The sequence below is a fragment of the Wasmannia auropunctata genome, unplaced genomic scaffold (genome assembly GCF_000956235.1).
Source record: "Wasmannia auropunctata unplaced genomic scaffold, wasmannia.A_1.0 LD336088.1, whole genome shotgun sequence".
NCBI lineage: Eukaryota > Metazoa > Arthropoda > Insecta > Hymenoptera > Formicidae > Wasmannia > Wasmannia auropunctata.
The window spans coordinates 2,271,772-2,294,360 of NW_012026802.1; the positions used below are offsets into that span (position 1 = coordinate 2,271,772).

The 22,589-nt window shown below is 46.3% G+C and overlaps 1 protein-coding gene across 11 annotated transcripts in view; it reads left to right on the forward strand.

Moving 5' to 3' along the window:
* The window catches only part of LOC105448265 (growth factor receptor-bound protein 14-like), a 253,642-nt gene that overhangs the window by 140,546 nt on the left and 90,507 nt on the right, over positions 1-22,589 (forward strand). For all 11 annotated transcript variants that reach the window (XM_011686759.1, XM_011686758.1, XM_011686760.1 and 8 more), the window contains one exon: positions 5,287-5,316. In XM_011686759.1, the coding sequence (XP_011685061.1) occupies positions 5,287-5,316 (30 nt within the window). The remainder of the gene's footprint in view (positions 1-5,286; positions 5,317-22,589) is intronic.

The following is a 22,589-nucleotide window of genomic DNA, read 5'->3' on the forward strand; positions in this document are numbered from 1 at the left end:
GTACGCAGGTGGGGGGGGGGGACAGGGAGAAAAGCGCTATTTCCCGGAATACTTTCCTCTGTCCTTTATTTATGTCACATAAATACCGAGTTTATGCGGGAGAAAACGGAAACAGCGGGCGATGGTTTAGGGCGGAAGCGACTGAATAAGGAGTCACGTCGTGCAGTTTCACCGCCTGTTGTTCCTCGCCTTCGTTCGCATTTGAACAAACAACGGCAGTTTGTAGAGAAGCGAAACCTCTAACTTTTATCATCGCGTATTAAAAATTCTCGGGATTTTTCCTTTCATTTGCACGCGCTCTTCCAACTAATATCTTCCGACGAATTGTGCGTATCTCAACGAACTTGTGAATTTACAACATGTTAATTGACTTAATTTCTTAAATTGATATTCTTATTAATAAAGATTATCGTATTTATCAAAAATTGGAACGTTGATTCAGGCCAATAAACGAGCAAAAAAGTTTTTGGATGTTGGTATAAATTAATATATTTCAAATTTCGACCAAGTTATGTCGAAACGATCTCGAAAAATTTTTGTAAAATTTGAAATATATTAATTTATACCAACATCCAAAAAATTTTGTGCTCGTTTATTGGCCTGAATCAACGTGTACTGATTTTTGATATATATTCTTATATTTATGCAATACTTTGTTTTAATTTATAACTGTGTTATCTTATAGTTTTGAAGAGAAACAATTACGTCACACTTCGTGTGTGGCTGCGGAAACATCGTTAATCTCGTCGAGTCTTTCGTAAGTGAGAGACGAAAGTGGAATTCCGATTGACGTGAAAGAAGTGCGAAAGAGCGTCTGTGAATTCTGCCGTTGCGCTGCAATGTCGCACTCTCGATGAAGAAAACTCGCGCCGCGTTTAAAACTTTCTAATACGTGGAAACAAATAAAGGTGCAACAGGATTGCAAGCGCAATTAATTATCGCCGTAGCGAAAAAGTCGCTCGTATCTTGGGCGAGGAAGGCGCCTGTTTGCTCGGCTCTTTTGCCAATAAATCAATCGAATTTGCGACGAGGAGGAGGGAAGAGGCAGGGGGGAGGGGGAAGGAGGAGGCAGGGTACCTACCGACGAACGTAGCGTCGGAGTGCATTTGACGGTGCACTTATCGTCGAACGTGCGAGAGATCTCCGCGCGCTCGTTTTTCTCGTCACGGAGAGGGTAAGGCGGAAAGAGGATTAGATAGAGGCGAAGCTATCTAACGTACGCAATCTTTAAAACGGGCTATATTTAATGCCGCGAGATTTAATGCAGGGTCGACACAATGCATTAAATCCGGGCTGTTAACCGAATTGGTCATTGCAAACATACAATATCGCGTGTGATACAAACATCACACGTTATATTTTCCGTTTATATGATATATCACTGCGTACATCACGAAAAGAGCTTTTTTTTTGCAATAAAAAAGAGCCCGTGCGTTTGTTTATTGTTAGATTTTTCGTTTCGAAAAAGGCCATTACGGGATAAATTATAGTCCCGAATGTTCCTGACCGCGCTGTGTTTTATTAGATTCGGTATTATAACTTCTCCGGGAAGGAAAAATAATTGCGCGCTGCGTTGTATTTCGCGTCTCGTTGCCGGCATATAGGCAGCCATATCTCTATTTAATCTAATGGAGTGAAGTAGATTGGAAAACGAAATTGGGACGACCTGGGTTGTCGGGCGAAGCGAGAGAGAGAGAGAAGAGATTCGCGTCCGCGAAGCACGAGCTACGGCTTCCTAAAGAATTAACGCGCGTCCCCTTATTTATAGTTATCGCCATTTAAAGCATATTTCCTGGCCGCGGGTACGACCGCGCTGAAAATTTAATGCCTTCCGCTCCGTCCCTCCTATGGCGGGCCGTGCGAGAATCGGCACCGAGGGCAACACAATGTGCCGGAGAACCGTTAATCGCCGTCCTCTCGTGTCGTGCGCCAGAAGCCAAGGCGTTGCGCGCGATGCAACGGTTCTTTCTCTCTTTCTCTCTCTCTTTCTCTCTCTCTCCTCGTTCGAAATTTTGTTGTCATCGTTTCAATTCGCGACTAATTAAATCCGAGTAATACGGCGGACATAACAACACGCGGAGCCCACGCAGGGAAATTTGAAACAGTGTGTATTTCTTTCTGTTACGAGCCTCCGCGTGACGTCACGAGTGTCACACGTGCTGCTGCCCGCCGCGTCGATGCGCGCGTAATAATTCATCCCTCACGCGCATTCGGCGGCAGCGGCAGCGGCAGTGGCGACGGCGGCGGCGGCGGCGGCGGCGACGGCGGTGGCGGTGGCGGTCGTCGCGCGCTCGCGTCCCGCTGAAATTGGTGCCGCACATAAATTGTGCCGGCGAAATTACAGCGGCGCACAAAGTACGGTGGATTCTACATGTAATTACACTGTTTCGCCCTAAATGATACCGGCTAACTGACATCACGCTAAACGCGGAGCACTAACGTCGAGTCGCTTGACGACGTTACTACTTAGAAGCGGGGCTCTATGCTGGCGGAATTGCCGGTGCCACTCGCGCTTCGTGCCGCCCGCTCGTTCTCCCTCCCGCTCCCCCCCTCCCCCTTCCCGTGTCTCACCATCGAGTTCGACGTGTTTCGCCGTTTAAGAACAGAGAGAACCAAGTAGAGAGTGCATATATACGCGTCACGTTCGTGGCCGGGGAGAACCTTGCGCCATGCGTAAAAGCACACTGGCTGCCGAGGCATCACAGTGTGCCGTAGTCACGCTCGCTCTTTGTTTCGAGCGAGCGCGCGAGGTCGTTGTCCCAATTCTCGACTCGTGCCTGTGTCGTCGTCGTCGTCGTCGTCGTCGTCGTCGTCGTTGTTCGTCATCGATAGAGATAACGGCGATAACTCACGATTTAGCGACGCGCCGCCGGCAAAGCTAATAAATTTCTATGCAGGCTGTACAACGAAAAGAGTCGCGGCGCCGCGCTGGTAAAAGATGGAAAAATTATTATTATCCTTTGATGTATATTTCCCCTCTTGTATTGAACAGAGAGGCAAAGTCATAATCCGATATCGTATTTTATGGAGGTAAATTTTATTTATTCCTCGCGAACCTTCCGTCGCTTTTACGGCTTCTACGCTATCGCGTATCTGCGTTATTTGATGCGATACGCGTGTTGTTAAAATAAACATTTTTCATGTACGTTTGTATGCGGATCCGGATTTAATGTCGCCGATAAAAAAAAAAGAGCAGCAGCATGCGGCGATGAAGGTTTTCCCAAGTTTCGCATTGATTGCGAGATTCGATAATTCGCTACGAATAAATCGAATTTGTGCAGTTGTAATTCCGATGCGTTTTACGTGTTCGATCGAGAAGCACCGACGCCCGAAATTGAAAATGCGCGAGCTCAGGTGCGCACCCTCGTAAATAATCTCCATGCCATCTGTCTTAATAGGTGGCCTGGCTGGCTTTACTGCTGGTGGAGGAGCGAACGAATGCGGAGATATATTCGTGTGTGTGTGTGTTATGTGTGTGTTTGTGCGCAGCGTGAATAAATAAACAATCCGGTGCTCCGGCTGCATTTAATATTCCGCGAGGCAGCGTGCATATGCGACGATCTCGCGACCAAATGTCACGGTTTCGGACATACGTGTCACATGGAAAATGGAAAATCGTATAAATAAATATAAATGCATCATTGATTCGCGCCCATGGCCGATCCCGTGACGTTTCGACGTCCGAGTTTATATCGCTGCGAGAACTTTTTCCGAAGTAAGATAAATGTGTGAACCCAGACGGAGAAATATGTGAATTATATTATGTAGTCAAAACCTATACCATGAATGGCATGAATTATATAAGTTACGCCTTATAATAAACAACAGACAGCGTATTTTTTTTTTAGAATTGTGTCAAGTCAAATCGGTCGATAAAACCGATTATGAATATTAATAGGCAAAATCAATTTGTCAAACGATTTCTCTCTGTTAATAGATTGTTTTATTATTTATTATAATTTTTAATGTAAGAATTTTACTTTATTTTTAAGCTAATGACAATCATTACCATTTACTAATTCACAAAAGCCATTTCCTGGAATTAAGATTTTAAATGGACGGAAGCGTATTTCGGAATGTTTCTCTAGGATGATGCAAACAGACGATTTCCATTATTGTTTGCCGTGGAAAGCGGAAAGCGCTGCCGTTTAAAGCCAGCCGTTCCGTCTGGCGGAAAAGCGAGTGGGGTGACGCTTTGTGAACATCACATGAAATCCACCTTCGGGGGTGCATTCGCGAATTCGGGTCGGTTTCGTACCGTTTGCAAATTTTAAGTGCCGTTTCCGGCTCTTTGACGCCTTTACGATCGCGCGAGGGATTTTTCCCGTTCTTTCTGCTGTCACAAGTGCGGCAGGAACGCGGACGGACGATTTTCAACGGCATGAGGCGTGAACGTTTTTAGCAACTTTGTTTATGGATTACGAAATGACGACGTTGCTCCGCTTTGTTAAATCGAGATCGAGCTGCAATAATTTTTAGCTGTTTTTTTTTTTAACGGAGTATTTTAGTGTATAAGACTTGTTTGGATTTAGTGTACGCAGATTAGATGCACTAACGAATGATAACTGAATCTATATAGCGAGAGAGAGAGAGAGAGAGAGAAAGAAAGAGAGAGAGAGAGTAATATCTTTAATTAATACAAGCTAAATTTAATTAATTAAAAGATAAAGTATCTGCGAATACTTCGGAATGGGTATTTCGTATGCAAATTTATTCGAAGTGCCCGAATAACGCAGCTACTCGAGCGTTTCGCGATTGTGTAGTCGCATGCGCGGTTTGTCGTGTACACGGGAGAGCGCATACACACGGCGGCGTGCCAGAGAAAGTACAAGACGAAAGGAGCGAGAAAGACCGGAGGGGGCACGACGCTTTCCAATAATTTCTGCGCTTTGTTGTAAATTCCCCCCCCGCTAATTCGTGGTATTTTCTCGCTGTATTTTATGAGCGGCTACCGGCTTTGCCTCGCAAATTGTTTCCAGGAATTCTCCGTACGCTGTTAAATTACTGTACTTTCACATAATATGTGTGGTGGATTTTAGCTCGGCGCGCGGCGTGCCGTGCCGCGCCGCACTTCAACCCAGAGGAGTCTAGCCTCCTCATTGGAATTTTGCGTTGCGCTCATTTTCCGGGAGAATTTTATTTTATTTTTTTAAGCTAATCCCTCTTCTTATTACATACAAAATAGTTTTAACTTTTTGCCTTGCGCCCACCCTCCCCCTCCCTTCCCACCCTCCCTCCGCCGTAAGTCAATGACGTTTTCTAGAGATGTTCAATTTTCTGTTTCAGGCGATCGCGACGCTACCAAAACGGCCTCTGGTGAGTGAATAAAGTTATTTGTACATACAATCTTTTCCTTCTCATTTTTCATCAGTATAATAATGTTCGATTGCTGCAACGACTGAAATTATATCGTTAAGATGCATGACGTATATATGCGGTCATTTAATATGACGTCAATGAGAATGTCGTAAAAGTGCAGTTTGAATGATGAAAACGAAATTAGTGTGTCGCGTTGCAGCGTGCATTTCACTCGTCTCGAGGTGAAAGAAACGTCGGAATAGAGACGTGTGTTTCCAAAACCGGTCGTCATTTAAAAATTTACGACTACGATGGGCTGGCGTCCCGAGGCACGTAAAAGCGAAATGCTTCAAGCGATATAACACCGCCGCGAATCGATCGTCCTCCCCTCCCCCCCTCCACCGAATTTCCATATACTATTTTTAATTTCGCATAAAACTCGCCACACCCCTCTATCTCTCTCTCCCCTTCGGAAATATCGTAAATAAACGCCGAACAAAAAACGAATCTTGCGGTGGCCTGATACGATATTTCCGAAGCTATTTGGACGTTTTTGATAGTCCATTAAGCGAAGCACGTCGCATCTAAAAGTATTTAAGGAGCACTTACGGGATGGCTGTAAATCGCTATCGCGATCGCTCTTTAGTAAAATCTCTTGTAAACAACGGAAAGAAAATGTTTAACATTGGAATTAGGACTTATTATCGGCAAATGAGTGTTAACGAAAAGCTGTAGATCAACAACGTCGAACCCAAATCAGCAACCTAACGTTTTACTATCGATGCGAAAGCCGAAGCCGATAGGTGAAGGGAGAGATACGTGTGTGAGCGCGCGCGCGCGCGCGCGAGACGGGCTTTAACTACCCCGGAGAAGAACGAGGGAACCGCCATTAGTTCAAAAGTTTTCCCAACAGTCTGTCAGTCTGTTTTCGTCGACGCGCTTCATCTTATTCCGGTGAGCGTGCACCGACGATTGTCTTCCGCTGGATTTTCGTCGAAACTTTTGGGAGGACTCAACGAATCACCACCGGGGTTGTCGTCGATGGAGATCGACGATCGGAGATCGCTTTTCCGATTCTCTTTCCGCGATAAATAAGAAGAAATCTTTATACGCGGACAGAGTGTGAATAGGTCATAATGTTTTTCTTATCGATACCGCACGCTCGACGCGACACCGCCAGTTTTCGGAACTCGCGAGGAATTTAGTAACTTAAAGCATTTAAACGCTTCAGTTATAATTTAAAGCAGTTAAATGCTCTAAGTTATTCAAAGATTAATTTATTGTTATACATGTTGAAAAGTGCTCATTGAAAGAGACCGTTTTATTGCATCTCTCCTCGTCACTTTAACCGTCTGAATAGTTAAATGATAATTATTTATCCCGAGCTACATCCAGCTTCTTATACATTACCTTCGTGTTTAATATATGACAGTATAAGTCATTTATGACTATTAAGACGGGACTGTAAAATCGATCTGCGATAATTTTTTTAATTTCTTGGTAACGCGAGTATTAAAGCTGTAAATGTTTATGGCGTCTGCATATATATGTCAGCCTCGCGGTGCAACGTGGCTCTCGCGACGTGAACGCACAAGTTAATACATTCCATTGTGAGCACCAACGGTGCCATCGGCGGCAACGGTATAAAGCCGGTGTTAATATTTGATTTGCCGGTTGCTGGGCGGCGATGCGCATGCCCGGCGTATCTTCGAACACCCTCCTCGCGTTCCACCCCCTTAAATCTCCGCCACCCTTATCCGTCTCCCTCGTCTCTCCTCCCACCTCCCCCTGTGGAGAAACTCGTATTTACCTATCTGTCGCCGCTCTCAATAGACGGGATTTAATGCCGGGCGGTTGCCGGCGCGGGTAAACTCGCGTCTTGTGTCTCGCGGATAAGAATTATTTCGTTCGTGCGATCTGGTTTTGCGGCCGACGAGTTCAACGATCCCTCGCGTACAACAACTCGCGCGATGGTACGATATTTTATTTCGGATAATTTTGGCCGGTGTTGCTAACGTCTGGCGGTCGATATACCGCGATAATTTTGATGCAGTCGCGAGAGAGAGGAGGAAGGTGGGGGGGGGGAGGGGTAGAGGAGAGGGACGGAGAGAGAGAGAGAGCGCACGGTGACACCTCGGAAATTGTCGATCGGACTTCACGATGAACTTGCTATTCCCGTCCGTCCTGCCCTTCGTCGTAGCGCCTCGCCAACTCCCCGTGGAGGGTTAAACGGTGGTTCGCGTCGAAACTTTTTTTTTCCTTTACATTTATAAAACGCGAGTATCGATTAACCTTTGTGAGTGACGTGGCGAATTTACCAATCGTGCTTCTTTTTTTAACGGAGATTTATTAATACCTACGCTCTCTTATGTGGCAGAAAACGGTCTATAGACTGCGATCAAGCGCGTAACTTTGTTTTTACCTACTTGCCCGACACTTTCCCATGTAAAATGCATCGTGATGCATCTGTTGTACCACGTCGGTCACTAACGTATCATTGCGCGCCTCCTCGCGGGTTAATATTTAATATGTCGTCTAACATTGTTAGAACAGGAAGGACTGACGGTGCTAAGCCAGCTATTTCAATGCATAAATTTAAATCCTTTGAAACTCTAGTTCTCTGCTTATTAAAAAAAAAAAAACATCTAAATTTTACATGACTCGCGCTCTTATACGGCGCTACTCTCGCCAAGAGAACGTTGAATAATTTTCGCGGCGGATATTACAGCAGAATATTTTCACATTCAGACAGAATGATCTCTTTGCATCCTCCAAATAGAAAAGAAAAACGTTAAGAATTCATTGTCATGTTTAGGATACCTGAAACATGTAAATGTGTCAGGAGTATTTAAATGTATCTTCCTCCCTGGTAAGAGAGCCGAACGTTTCCGTTCGTCGGAAAAATTATTTTAACGATTACTCCGTTAACGCTGTCTCTGAGAAACGCTGCACGAAAGCAGATGGTCGCGGAGGGATTTCGTAACGTAGAGAGAGAGAGAAAACCACCGAGCCCGAAAATAGACGACTTTGCGGGCGCGCGCACGTCCTCGCTTTGTACGAGGAAACGAGAGGCCTGTCAGCTGATTGGACGAGTGCCAATTTTTGGTGAATGAACCGACGATCTCGTGTCTCGAATACACACCCTCTTTGGTAGTTTGCCCTCGTCACGGCTCGCGTCCGGTCGCGAAAGATATGAGATCTTTCTTCTTTCTTTTTTTCTTTTATCAACCAACGCCTACGAAAAATGCGATCGATTTCGATACTTGAGAGAGATGTAGTATCTCTCGATTCGCGTAATAGAGCGAGAAATGCAGGCTCGAGTGTTACGCGTCGGTTACTCGCGCGATTCAGGTTTTCAGGTATTGAAGCGGATATTTCCCTTTTTTTTTGTAATCGATATATTCACGAAATTATCAAAAGAGCGATATCTACGTAACGTGTATTATGAAATCATTAACGCGATTGTAACGTGTCGAGAAACTTATTCAGATATTAGAACTCGTAGCAACGTCACAGAATGAACTTGACCAGCTCGACGTCAAATGTCCTCCAACTGCGAGTTGACTCGTCCTATCGAGTTAAAGGATTAACGCCTATGTCTACCCCGAGAGGCGAGAGGCGTGCCCATTACCGCGAGAGGCGGCTTTGATATGCTAATAAAGAACCAGTAACGCGATCTCGATGTCAGGATTATTGTCGCCCGATAAAGACGTTAGAGGACACGGTACCCCGAAAGAACAACCGCGCGTGTGACATGCGCGTAAAAAGCCAACAACAGGCTTTACGCCCCGCGGGCCTGCCGATGCCCCTGGGAAGATAATGAAATTTCGCATGTGCGAGAATCGAAAATCATCTCCTTTGTGCGTCGGGAGCCGAGGTCGCTTAACGGAACACCCGGGAGGATCGCTGCCGATAGAATCTCACGGGTCAACTCGACGAGCTGGGATGCTGCGTGAGGGCCTTTTTGCAACGGACGCACAAGAGACGGCCGTGCATGCAAATTGCAAATGGCCGAATAAAAACACATACGTTCGCGCGTACGTAACGTAATATTCTTATATGTGATGCAGCCTTCGCGCGGAGGAAGATTAACGTGTTGCATTAAAGAAAATAAAGACATGGAGGTGTTGCGTTGGAGGAAAATATAGAGGTATTAACTCGGCGGATTTTACAGGACGGAGCGCGACGTGAAAATTTTCGCTGCAGAGACGAGAGAGAAAGAGAGAGAGAGACGGGATTAGTCGAGGGATCTTGCCGCGCGGAATTTCAGGGGTATAGAGCGCAAAATACATCGGTCTCCATCTCTACGTCCCGCTTTATTTTAGACGCGCACTATCACGTACATCCTGACCGTATCTTCTATTCATTGAACCGTAAAAGGGTGGGGGAAGGGGGGACGTGCACCGGCACCGGTTTTCTCTATATTATCGCACTTCCGGCCCCCGTATATATTCTCCCGCGTTTATTTATTTGCGAATCCGTTAGACTTAGCTACCGAGAACTCTATTACGCGCACGAGCGTCTCCTTGCCGGCTGGACTGGCCGCAATGCTTCTTGGCACGTAGAGCGGGTCAGGGCTGGTGGCAGCGATACCACCGCGATAACCTTGCTCGATAAGCGTGGCGGCTTGCGTTTCCGTTAAGTCGTGCATCCTGCCGCGAATTGAGCTATCTGCGAGTTAGTATCAAATGCACGAAGTCACTACAGCTACACAATAGGAAAAAGGAATTTAATCACTCTTTAATGCCGGTGGAGCTGACGTGACGGTTTTATTGGCGAGCTGCGAGATGTTTCTTTCGTGATTAATATTCTCGATCATAGAATAAGATTGACTTTATAAATTGCTGTCTCAGAATTTTATAAAGCATCAGTATTATATTTTTTTTTGTTTTTTCTTCGTTATTTTTGTATGTATTTTTTCCCGCTACGTATTATTAGTACAAGAAATAGAAATAAATGCAAGAATAAAAATCGCTTCTTAATCTGCTAACGTAGAACGTAGCTTATTTATTACATTTAAATAAAAAAATCATTGTAATGTGTTGTTCATATTTAACGTTGTACGAGATTTCTATCAATCAGCGTCTCTAAATATATTCAGGGAAATATCTTTAATTTCAAGTTGCTTTCGCGCCGAGTTAACGAGTTTAGAGGCACGCGCGCAGCTTTCGATTTGTTCGTGGCAATTTTTGAGCTTTTCCTGAAAATTCGATCATGGAGCCGCGAGCTGGAAAGAGACGGAGATTAGTTCGCGTTCGGGATTGGGACGCGGAGAAGATGAGGCGAGGGCAGAGCGGTTTCCGACGCCGGGGATAGAATCGGCGGGATCATTTCCTTGAATTTAGAAAACTGTGAAAATCCACTCTGGATTCGTTGCGATGGCGCGAGCGCGGGTCAGCTTACGACGGGCAAATTGGATTTCGCAGGCGCGAAGGGCGAGACAGAAATCGAATCGCAGGGGATAAAAGCGTGCGGAGGGGGAGGGGGGACAGTGAGAGGGAGAAGGGCAGCGGAAACCGTTTCCGTTCCCGAGTGCTCCCGTAGGAGCGGCTTTCGTGTTCGTGAGTTTGGGAAACGGAGCGAGCGATCGCGCGAACCGATTCATCGTATCGCTGTGGACTTCTCTCGATCTACCGGCTTGCAAATTGAAACGCCGGACACCGTTGTCGTCGACGAACGAGCCGTAAATCTATGTTTACTTCTATAATAAAATTGTGTAATTTAAACTCTTCGAACATTAAAACATATGATGATAGAAATGAAAAGATGAAAATTAAGACGAAGCAATAAAATAAATTAATTTATTGATTTATTTTTATTACATCCTGTCATGTAAATTACATTCATCGACTAATTAAATTAGGGAGATTGTATGACATTTATTTATTTTGAATATCTTTCTCAGATATTTTATTTTTCGTAAATGTTTTTTATATTGCGTGTATGACATTTATTTATTTTGAATATTTTTCTCAGATATTTTATTTTTTGTAAATGTTTTTTATATCGCGTGTATAAATATTATAGTCTTAAATATTAAATGTCTACATTTTTGTTAAAATATTAATTTTTATTTTTAAATGTCTATCGCTTATAAAATTGACGCAGATAATAATACGCAATATTACAATTTGACATTTGTATCTAACAATCAAAACATTTAATGACTTAATTAAATTCTTTTCTCATCTTGTCCGCGCTTTTAGGGTACCCGCGTTGTACGAATAATCAGCGCGCGCCTCTTTCTCTTGTTGCGTTCTTTTCGTATTTAACAAACGAAAACGAGAGAGTGAACGTGAAGTATCTCGGGGACTCGTAATTAGCAAGGGAAGAGTTCTGAAAATTTTAATCAAACCGAGTGGTCGCTCCTACGGTCGAGTCTCCCTATTTGCCACGTTTGTTCGTCGTCGGGCACATATTACTCTTAATTTTGCAAAAGTCTTCTCTCTCTCTCCCCCCGGCCCTCGATTCCTCTTTCCCCCTAAAGGACGTAAGATAATATTTGTCCCGAAATTTCCGGGCGAGGACTTGTGACGGGTTGAAGGTAGCGCCGGTTACGTATTGCATACTGCGCGACAAAGAACGTTTGCTCTTCCCGGCGCAGGCCGGGACTCCCATCTCTCGAGAGAGCCTTTAAAGTTTAAAGGGCCAGCTGGAAGGCATTAGGAAGGAGGCTGCGCTACATGGTCCTTTAAATCTCGGTGAAATTCTTGTAAAATGTTCGAAGCGCTCGTCCGTCCAATCGATATATGACTTTTTAAAAAATCCTGAAAATTTTGCATATTATTTATTGCGATAGGTTTCTTTAGAAGAGCTGTATTATCGTCGCCAATATTTTGCTAACTTTTCTTTATTCCTCGGACTACTTTTAGTTGCAAATCGCTAAATTAAATTTCTCTTCAAACCAGTGCCCTTCTTAATGGAAGACTATGAATTTATAAGAGATTATGAAGTGAAGAAAGAAGATTATGGGAATACAGCAAATGTCTTTTCTCTCTCTTTTTTTTATAAGATTTGCATTGCTAATCGAAGCGTTAAAAATTTATACTCTTTATGACACTTTAAATCAGATTCGAGTCTTTTAGCGCGATTTCAGAGAGATAATCTTTTTTTTTTCTATTATATTCCCCGAGTCGCAGTGTTTTCAAAGACTAATAAATGTTAACGATTTTGTGGCATTTGTCATACTGAAGTAACCATATTTTAATTTTAATTAAAACATAATCCGACTTTTTTTTTTTACTAAGAAGCGTGACACTGTCAAAGCTTACTAGCGAGTTTATTCCGGAAAAAAAAAACTCTGTAAATTCTTTTTGCAAACATCTATTACTTTGTATCATTTCTCTTCTCTTATATTTCATGTTTATTTTAACAACCATTAGAACAAATTATAAGTTTTTTATATTTATTAACACATATCTAATATACATGTATTGTGTGATGTAATATCGGTAATGTATTCGGGGACGATACAAAAAATATCGATCGGACCATAGCTGAGGCTCACCCATCATGTTAGCTTTACGCACTTCGCGACCTCCGACATTTCGGCGCGAGATATTTCTGTATTTGCACGGGGGGCACCCTGCGGGACCGGATTAAAGGGAAAGAAACCTCTCGTGAAATTTAACCGCGCGGAATAACGAATCGTGGCGTGGCGCGGCGCGCGGACGCGCGAGTACAGACCGATTGATCGGGCGCGCAACGTCCGTCCGATCTCTCTCGCCGTCGGCGTCAACGTCGACATCTGCGGGGGGAGAGAGAGTTGCGGCGACGGAGTCCGCCGGGGAGCAGGGCAGCACGCGGTACCGGGAATCGACGGATAATCGATATCGGGCTCGATTCCCGACCGCCTCGCCGTACGGAATAACGATGTCTCGTTAATGCTCGTCGAACGAGCGTGAAAGAGACCATTCGTGTCGGTTCGCGACGGTGCGGTGCCAAAGGAAGGCGGCACGCTCCCTTACCTTTCACGAGCTCGTTTCCTCGTTTGCTCCCTTCTTCCTGCACTCCTTCTTCCCACGTGAACCGGTGATACGTGGTGCGCGGCCGGTATTCTCGAGCGACACCGATAACCGGAGCGCGCGCGCGTCAAAGGAGCAACCTTTGTCTCGTTAGTTTGCGTATCGGAGATAGCTGATCCGCATATCTCTCTCTCTCTCTCTCTCTCTCTCTCTCGGCATTGCCCCTCGCGATTGCCGTGGCAGCAACGAGAGGAGATTTTCCGATGAGGTTTCCCCGAGGCTCCCCTTGTCGCCGCATCCTCTCCCCTCACAATTCTCTCCTCTCACATTCCGGGGGCGGCTGCTCGTCCGAGCGGGGGGGTTGATACTCGAAAGCAACCATTTATCACTTATGCAGCATGGATGGTATCGTCGACGCAGCGATTCCGAGATAATTTATCGCGTGTTTTTGCAACGGCGCGGCGCGGCGAGGAGCCGACGGCGGCGACCGACGACGACGGCGACGGCGGTGCCGGTGGTGGCGTCTCGCTGTTTCCGCGGACGCGAAATGAATTCCTCGCTCTCTTCCACGAGCGAACGCCGCCCGCCGTCTTCGGCGGCATCTTAAGTATCTGGAATTCTCTGCCCGCGGATGCCGTCCGTCTTTTTCATCCCGTCCCGAATTTCCGTCTTCCTTCTCTTCGCACGAGACGCTCGTGTTTGCTCGCGAGAAGAACGCGTATATCCGAAGGTCCGAAGTATCACCCCCGTCGACTTCTCTTGGCTTGCGTTGCTTCTAATATCAGGAATGAGAATGCCAGCGAAATGCCATGTCTCGAGTCGTGCAACAATTTCGCGATTAGCGACGCGAAAAACACCGGTTTTGTTTCCGTCTGTATCTCCCCGGAGGGCTATCGCCTTCGTCGGGGTCGTCTTCGTTCCGTGTTCCTATCATCATGGGGTATATTTTCACCCTCATTCTCTCGCAACCCCGAGGCAAACTCACCTACCCGTGCAGGATAAGGCTTGGACTTTCCTCGGTGTACAATACACTTCCCCTTTGTACGAATAGTCTCGGTGAATCGCGCTTTCAGAAGAAGTACCCCGGGAAAGCGAGAGGTACTCGCTAGTCGACTCGCTAGACTTCTGACAATGCACTTCACCGATGCTTGAAATTTTTTTCCTTCGTTCCTTTTCTTTTTCCGCTCTTCGTCGGCCCTTGGACATGCGGAGGATTTTCTTTTTTCTAACCAGACCCGAGAGACGCGACGGACTTGCGAAAAGAAATTGCGAGAGAAATTGCATCCTCGAGGGACCGAATTATTCTTGTCAGCAGCGAGGATCTTTGCCGTGACGTTGAAACGAAAAGTTATATCTTCTATTATTACATGATTCTAAAAAGCACGTGAATTCCTATTCACACGCGAATAATAATAATGATGTGATAAAATTAATAAGCCAATAATCACAAGTGGAAAGCCAAATGATTGAATTAAGATTTGATCTGCAAATTTTAGATGAAGCATCCAGAAATATTATTTCTTACGAAAAGTTCATCTACGGGATGTCCCAGATTCCTCGAATTTCCTCTGTATCTGTATTTTCTGAGCTTTTGCGATTGAAAAGTAGCGCTACTGAGATTTTTCTTAAATAAATACTGGTGTCTGTCGAGCGCCGTTTCGACTCCCATTCCGTGAGACGCGGAAATGGGTCGCGATAGCGTACATACATAATAGACGGATGAAGGTGTCTGCCGCTTTGCATACCGAATCTCTCGCGCGCGAAGCGCGGCCACGTTGTTACGTGAGTAAAGACTTTTCGTCTACTACGGGAACAAGATAGCGGCGGCGACATCGGGTGGGTGAGACGGAGACGCGCAGACGGGGACGAGGACTGCTGAGACGGAGACGGCGATGGCGGCGGGAGCGGTGTCGTTGGCGCCGGCCGGGTAAGAAGATAACTTCGTTTCCTAGCCGGGAACCGAATCGACCGGAATAATTAATAATTAACGTCGGGGCGTGACCCGCCCCTGCCTTCCGTATTCTAGTTCGCGGCGGCGGATGTCGACCTCGTCGCCATCATCTCGCCACGGAACTCCTAAAGTATCGCTCGCATAATATATAGGTGCGCCGAATTTCCATCTCCCCTCGGCTCTTTCTTTCTCTCACGGAATTTTTCGCGAGACTGTTTTGCGGTGAAACCGCAAGAAATATTTAACGGTGGAAACACTCAACGCGCGGCCTCGTCAAATTACTACTTTATAGGCAATAATCCTTTAAAAACAATTATTATAGTTAATTATTAGGTAATTACTTAATCTTGGAAAGTTTGGGAAGCTAAGAGGATTTAATGAGGCTAGCATGGACGTGAACGTCGTTAAGAGTTTCTCGAGGTCGTGAGTACTCTCGACGTATGTTATACATACGTAATGTAACGAGCAGAAATACACGCGAAATATACATATCTAGCGTGTATACGCTCGCGAGAGACGGATTACGTAACGTTGATTGTGGAAACTTTTCGACCGCCTCCGCGCCTTTTTTTCACCCCAGAGTGTAGAGCGCGCTCTTTCCTTCGCTAAAATTCCGCGAAAAACATCAAAGGGCGAGCGATTGAGCGAATGACGTCGACCGGCGATATAATGGTCGTGAAAAGCGTGCGTGATGCGTGATCGCGCTCAAAAGAATTCCGCACCCGGCGAGGTGTGTGTCAGCCCGATCGGATTTCGGTTACCGTCTCTCGCCGCTCGTTGGCAGACGCGAGTATGAAAAGCTTCATCCTGCCGCCGCCGCCGCCGCCGCCGTTCGAAAGATGACCGTCGTCGTCGCGTCTTTTGACGTCTCGCAGAAATAGATAAGCTCTAAAGGAATGACGGAGCTGGTATAGGGGTGTGCGGATATTAAACCACTTCGTGGATCTCACGTAAAAGTCGCCATGGCGATTCGCGGGTGATTGGGGGTGATTTTTTTTTTTGCAGGACTTGAAGCTCTAATAATCTATAAAAAGGTAAGTGATAAAAATGTCCAGTAAAAGTGTAATTGAACGAGGAAATATAAAAGACAAAGTTTTAATAAAAGGAAATATTTTTCTATATTGTTAGAAAAGAAGATTTAATTTTTTATAAATATTTACGAATTTATATTCGCTGCTATAGCTTTAGTTAGAAAAAAAAAATTTATTCTCCTGCGGGTTCCGTTAATGGCAAACAACCAAGAGTAATAGTACGTAGATTCGCTCCGTAATTTCTCAATATCGCGCGATCAGCATCAAGAGCCAATCCGCGTTGCGTAATGCTAATTTTTCAATGGCAGGCTCGCGCGGTCATTACTGGTAACCGCGAGATCTCGTGCCGTAATGATGCGCCGGTAACTTTCCGCTCGATCTCCCGACGCTGCGCGAAATATTCATCGTCGTTTTGTCAGACAGGCCGCGGACGTCGTTACAAAATGTCAATTTGCACGAAGACAGGTGCGAAAGAGCCATTTTGTCTTGCGCGCCAAGCCAAATTTTCACGACGCAAAAGCGTTACATTGTTAAGTAAACAGCAAATGTCTATTTTCTACTAAATTACATGTCATCACACGCCTCATTTCAGGTTTGAAATTCTTCATCCTTTGAAGGATAATAATTGTTAGGGACCACGTTTGTAAGACCGAACTGATAACGCCGGATCACAAAGACTCGCGAAGACGCAGAACTGGACCTTCCACCAGGAATGTTTTTCTATAATATAAAGCACGTACCTTCGAGATTTCGCTCGGGGAAAACGCATTTTCGGTACGGTCGCCGTTATCGCTAATAGGACGAGTCCGTATCGTCCTGTAGAGAGCCGGCTATAGATCCTCTCGAAATGACGCTCGTGTCGTCCATCGCGCGATCGCCCAGGCCAGGGCCGGGGGCCATCGGAGACCAATAAATCGCGCGCGGATATCGATCTTTATTACGGTAGAAAATAGAACGGCGAAACGCGGATGGAGGGTGTATGGTCCGCCCGATGGTTTATTCCTCCTCGTTTATCGGGCCGGCCGTCGAATTTGCTCGCGCGAGCGTCGGACTGCACGCGGGCGGGAAAACCAGGCCGCGCCGCGCCGAGCGAGGGACGCGCCTGAATTTTTGCGTTCGGCTCATCAATCCAAATCAATTGGATTGACTTGTGAATTAATAAATTATTTATTGTACGTGCGAATTCATTTTGTAAGACTATAAAGTGATTTATGGGTAAATGAAGTGATTTATAGCGAATCCAATGGGATGCGTCAGTGCGCGCTGGCGCACACGTCAAACGCCGTCGCGCGCAAGTTAATGTGAAGGTAAATACAAAGTACATAAACGGAGATCGGAACCGCGAAATATTTAATATAATTTATCACATTGTTTCGGAAAATGTATGTCGGGCGTTTCATCAATCAAGCTATTCCTATCATGTTTTTATCTTTATGTAGATTAATGTACAATGCTTCTTAATCTGCACGTCAACCTGCCCGTTGAATAACGGAGATGAAGCGTTGTAGCAAGTTTCCCGTCTAGGAAGTAAAATAAATCGAAAGTCTCTCTCTCTCTCTCTCTCTCTTTCCTCCGTCTTGTCATGTCATTTTATTTTAACTGGAAACGGGTCACTAAGCAACTGAGATAATGCAGCCCGGCAAGTTCCTCCGTAGTAGCAGGAAGTAAATCGAAAGTTTATTATTGTGCCGTCTTGTTTTAACTGAAATGATTCGCCGAGCGAGACAATACTCTCAGATAATGCACTTGATCGCCTGGACGAGTTCTCCGCGACAGGAGCGAGAGATAAAATTGGCCGAACGGATGCAGGCTTGAAAGGCCGCACGATGCACGGCACCCAGTCGTAAGTGTCAGAGTCGGTACAAGCCACGTTGCCGGGGCCTCTAATTTATGCGCCAATTAGATCACCTCGCGCCGAAGAACGCGTCGCTCGTAAAATCGCGCGCGACCGAGACGCGCAAAAAGTCGCGGAGGGGCGGGAGGGGGGGCGGAGGCCCAGCCGTGGTGCGAACCGGGAAGGTATGCTGCAGGAGGTGGCGGAGCGGACGTCGTCCGATACGGATTGGGACCAATAACCATCCACCTCCTCCTATTCCGCGATCATTCATCTCCACTTGCGTAAATAGCGTCGTATAATTCCGTATTCCGCATGGAAACCGATTGGCCCGTAAAATGATTTTGACTTTTCTTAAATCGCTGACGTCGTATCCCTTCCCTCTTTCGACCCCCCCCCCCCGTCCCCCGTCGGGGCTTTTCCGCTCTCGAAAAACCGAAGATATTTCCACGTCAACGTTAATTTATCCGCGTTAACGTCGATACTTCCTACACTTTGTTTTCTTTCCGTTGAGCCGCGATTGTATCGACTGATTGTGAGTGCATCTGGTTGGAGAGGCCAGTCGAGATACGTCTCAATACTTCGTTCTCAGGCGAAGATAATCCATTGATCTCTCGCGGTCGAGCCTCTCGTGACGCAGCTGTAATAAATAACAATTGCGAAATATCAATTTTTTTTCACAGAGAAAAAAACCCCTTTTCTCTCGCGAGGCATAGGTGTTCACTGTCATTGTGTGCCTGTCGAACAACAACCAGTTTAGAGCATGCCCGTTGCGTGTAGGAGGTCGATTAGATATCTGTAGATGCGCAGGTGGCAGATACTTTTATCGCTACGTGTCCGTTACAGCGCGCGGCCACGTTCCCGGCGCGAGCGCGACCGGCAGCGTCATCGCGTGTACCGTATTGTTTTAACGTACGCTCGAGTTTACTGGGTTAGGATATCTGGAGTGGTATGCCCCGCTATATATACGGGCTCCTTGGCCCGGGGCCAAAAAGTGCGGGTTTTCCAGCGCGAAACCACTGCTTTTAGTGCCGCGGGCTGATATACACGAGAAAGAGCGAAAGAGCGCGAGAGGGAAAGAAGGGGTGAGATTAATTTCCCCGCCCGCCTCTTGCCTTTCCGTTTTAACCGATTTCCTTCCCTCATCCCATTCTTGCCCCGCCCCCCCCTCCTCGTCCCCCTTGCGTATGTATAGCGAGTGGCTTCCCTCCCTAATAAAATAGTAAAGCTTGTTGGGACAAGCACGTGACGGTCGACGGGAGATCGTTCGCCATTCGATTCCGATTTCGGGAACGATCCGTGAAAAGGTGCTCAACGATTGGACCTCGAGCTCGCTTTAAGTCCTCGTAAAATACGTCCTTTCACTCCGCTTCGCCGCCACGGCGATTAAAGGGTCAGGAGTGGACACCTTTTTATCGGTATCGCTTTTAAGAAAACGTGGCCTCTCGTGAATTCCCCCGATATTAATCCCCGCGGTAATGTCGTTCTCAAAATACCGGATGATTTCTGTATACATCATACTTATCCTTATGCGCGTGAATAATTTTACGGTCGCAAATACGATATAATATTTTAATACTTATTATTTCGACGGCGTATGGCAAACCTATTTTTTACGCTATTATTTTTTACGTTATTTCTCTCTCCTGCTAAAATTTTATCTCCCAGTTATTTTTTTAGAATTTATTAAATTAATGAATAAAATAATGACTGATACTCCATGGGGAAGCGTATCGGATAATTAAAAGTTAAGGGTTGGCTTTTTCCGACGTTGCGCCGTCTATTGAAAGAATGAAACCTTTAATCGAGTCTGGGCGAGATGAAAGACTCGGGCACTTCTTTCGCTCAAACACACTCGCGTAATGAAGCAGCCGTCATTACACAATATAGCGGAGCGACGCCTGTAACCGCAAAAGTTCTCTCTCTGCAAGCTCGCTTCCCTCGGAGCTCTTTCCTCCCGCGACAAAGATATTTCCTGAAAATCGCCGCGATGCTTTTTCGCCAAGTGCAACGGGCACTTTTCTTTGAACGCAAACGGAGGGACGACGGGGCGGGGAGGGGGGAAGAGGGAGGGGAGGGGGAGAAATCCACCCGTGGTTCAAAGAGCTTTTCACCGGAACACGAGAAGACAAAGACGAAAGAGGAAAAAGGCGGTATGTACTGTTTTATAGCGCGGGAGAAGCGCGGAATCGTTGTTATATTTTATTGACACCGTAAGCGAGAAATGTCGAGAAATGCCGCTGAAGGTGCTGAATCATCGGAGTAATCGCGCCATAAACGATCTTTTACCGGATAACCGGAGTGAATGAGTGAATGAGAAAACGCAAAGTCACAAGACACTCTCTTGCGATATCGTAAGGACTTTTATGATTCTTATATACACGCAGCGCTACTCCGTGACGCTACACACCGCGTAAATTGCACGCATACAATTACAGTTATACGAAAACTCGTATTGTAAAGGTGTCGGGTAATTGTACGTCTCGCCCTATATATAATACACGTTTCCTCTCCTCCCCCTCCCCCCGGAAGTACGCACTTCCGCGGACGTCGAATTGTTACGATTCAGCACGTCTGATGAATGACATTGAAAACGTCGAAGAGACAGAGGACCGATGACATGACAAACGGAAAGAAAACAAAAGGATCGACGAGCGTGACGCGCGAGCGACGTAAGACACGAACGTCGGAGAATAGGAACGGAACGTAAGGAAATAAATTATAAAGAAACTGATGTGTAGAGTTTTAGCAGAGAGAGGGCCCGCATACGTCCGTCATCGCGCGGCTACAGGTTTCCGCAGTTAGATCACGCTATAGAAAAAGCAGAGAGAGAGAGAGAGAGAGAGAGAAAGAGAAAAAGAGATCGTGAAATTTTTTTGTTCTCAGTCCACCTTCCAACATTCCACGTGAATGTTTCCAACGTGAATGTCTAAAGCTGATATTCATATTCCGCGAATATCGTAAAGCGGAGTATCAGTCCCGCTTCATTCCAATTTCGTTTGCGAGTTTACGTTTTGAATAAAATATTTTCAGCATTCTCGGCACACGCGCGCGTAACGAGGAGAGGATATTTCATCAGACGTGATAAATATCACGGATAATAATAACTCGTCAATTTTTATTCATGACCTGCGTTACGTTTGCATATTCATATACGCGCGGCGCTTAATAAGGAGCACGTGTTTAAATCCGGCATTGATGGTGGAAAAAGAGAGATCGTAGAGCTGTTGCGGCTGATTAGCGGCCGAGCGCGCGATGCTCGTCGAAAACGGGGCGATTATCAGTGATAATGATGCTGAGGGGAACACAGGCGGATGGTACATACTAGAGCTTGCGCGAAACGAATATCTCTCTCTCTCGCCCGTGCCTCACGGCCGTCCCCGTCCGACCGCAAATTTATTGCCGAAAATAAACTGCGCGTCGTCTACGGGTGCCAACTAGTGCCATATGGTACTAGTGGACTGGAAAGAGTTAATAACGAAACGCACGCGTGACTACGACGATGAGACGCGTCTGTGATACACGTCAGGTTAACGGGCACGCCACTCTATAAAGTTAGCTCGTAAATTCCGGCACGCGGCATGCGGGACGTTTCATATTCCAAATGATAGGATACGCGGGAAAGGCTGGGAGCCTTTCCGCGCGCGCGTGCACGGCAATAATATCGAAGAAACTTATTCGATGTTGTTCGGAGAGGAGAGTTATAGGATCCACTTCTCGGAGTGAATTATCTTCCCTGCACTCTTCCTCGAGGATGCCGCGCGAGTTTCTCCCTCGAGTCGAGTACACAGAGTCTCCGATTGGCAATAAAGTCGTCAGGCGAACTTGAAGAACTATAAAAATATTGAATTCCCCTTTTTCAAACACATACTACCGTCCCGGATGCTGTACGTATATACGCATGGTAGTTCTTGAAATTTCGCGCCTTGTCCCGCGGAAAGAGATCGCGGTTTTCTTCGTTCGAGAGACAACGTCGTTCTCGCTGAACAAGCGAATTCAATTATTCCGCCGACCACGGTTTTTTTTGTTTTTTTTTTTGCAAGAGGATCCATGTCGCGCCCGCGACATGTGAAACCGCTCCCTCGCGCGTCGTCGTCACGTAATGCGAGCGAGAGTTGCGGTGCCGCCGGCCTTGCTCGCGCCACACGTGCAACGGCGGCGGCGGCGGAACGCGACAGGACAATTTTCCTCCGGGCTGTACTCTCCGTTTAATCGGAGCAGCGCGCGCGCGAATTCCGGGAATTGATCGGCGGTAAAATACATTTTATCGCGCTAATCGTAGAGGCACGGGGCGAGAGGTAGGTACGAGGAGGGGGAGAGGGGGGACACGGGAAAGGACACCGGTAAATGCGAGGCGGTCGAGTATCGGCGAAAAATACATCGTGGATCACCGCGGACGGCGCGATTAACGAGCGCGCGTTACACCGAAAGCCCATTTCGCCGATATTTTCGCAATTATACGAGGCAGACGGATGCACGTGGTCCCTCCCGGCCATCCTCCCCCCCCCCCC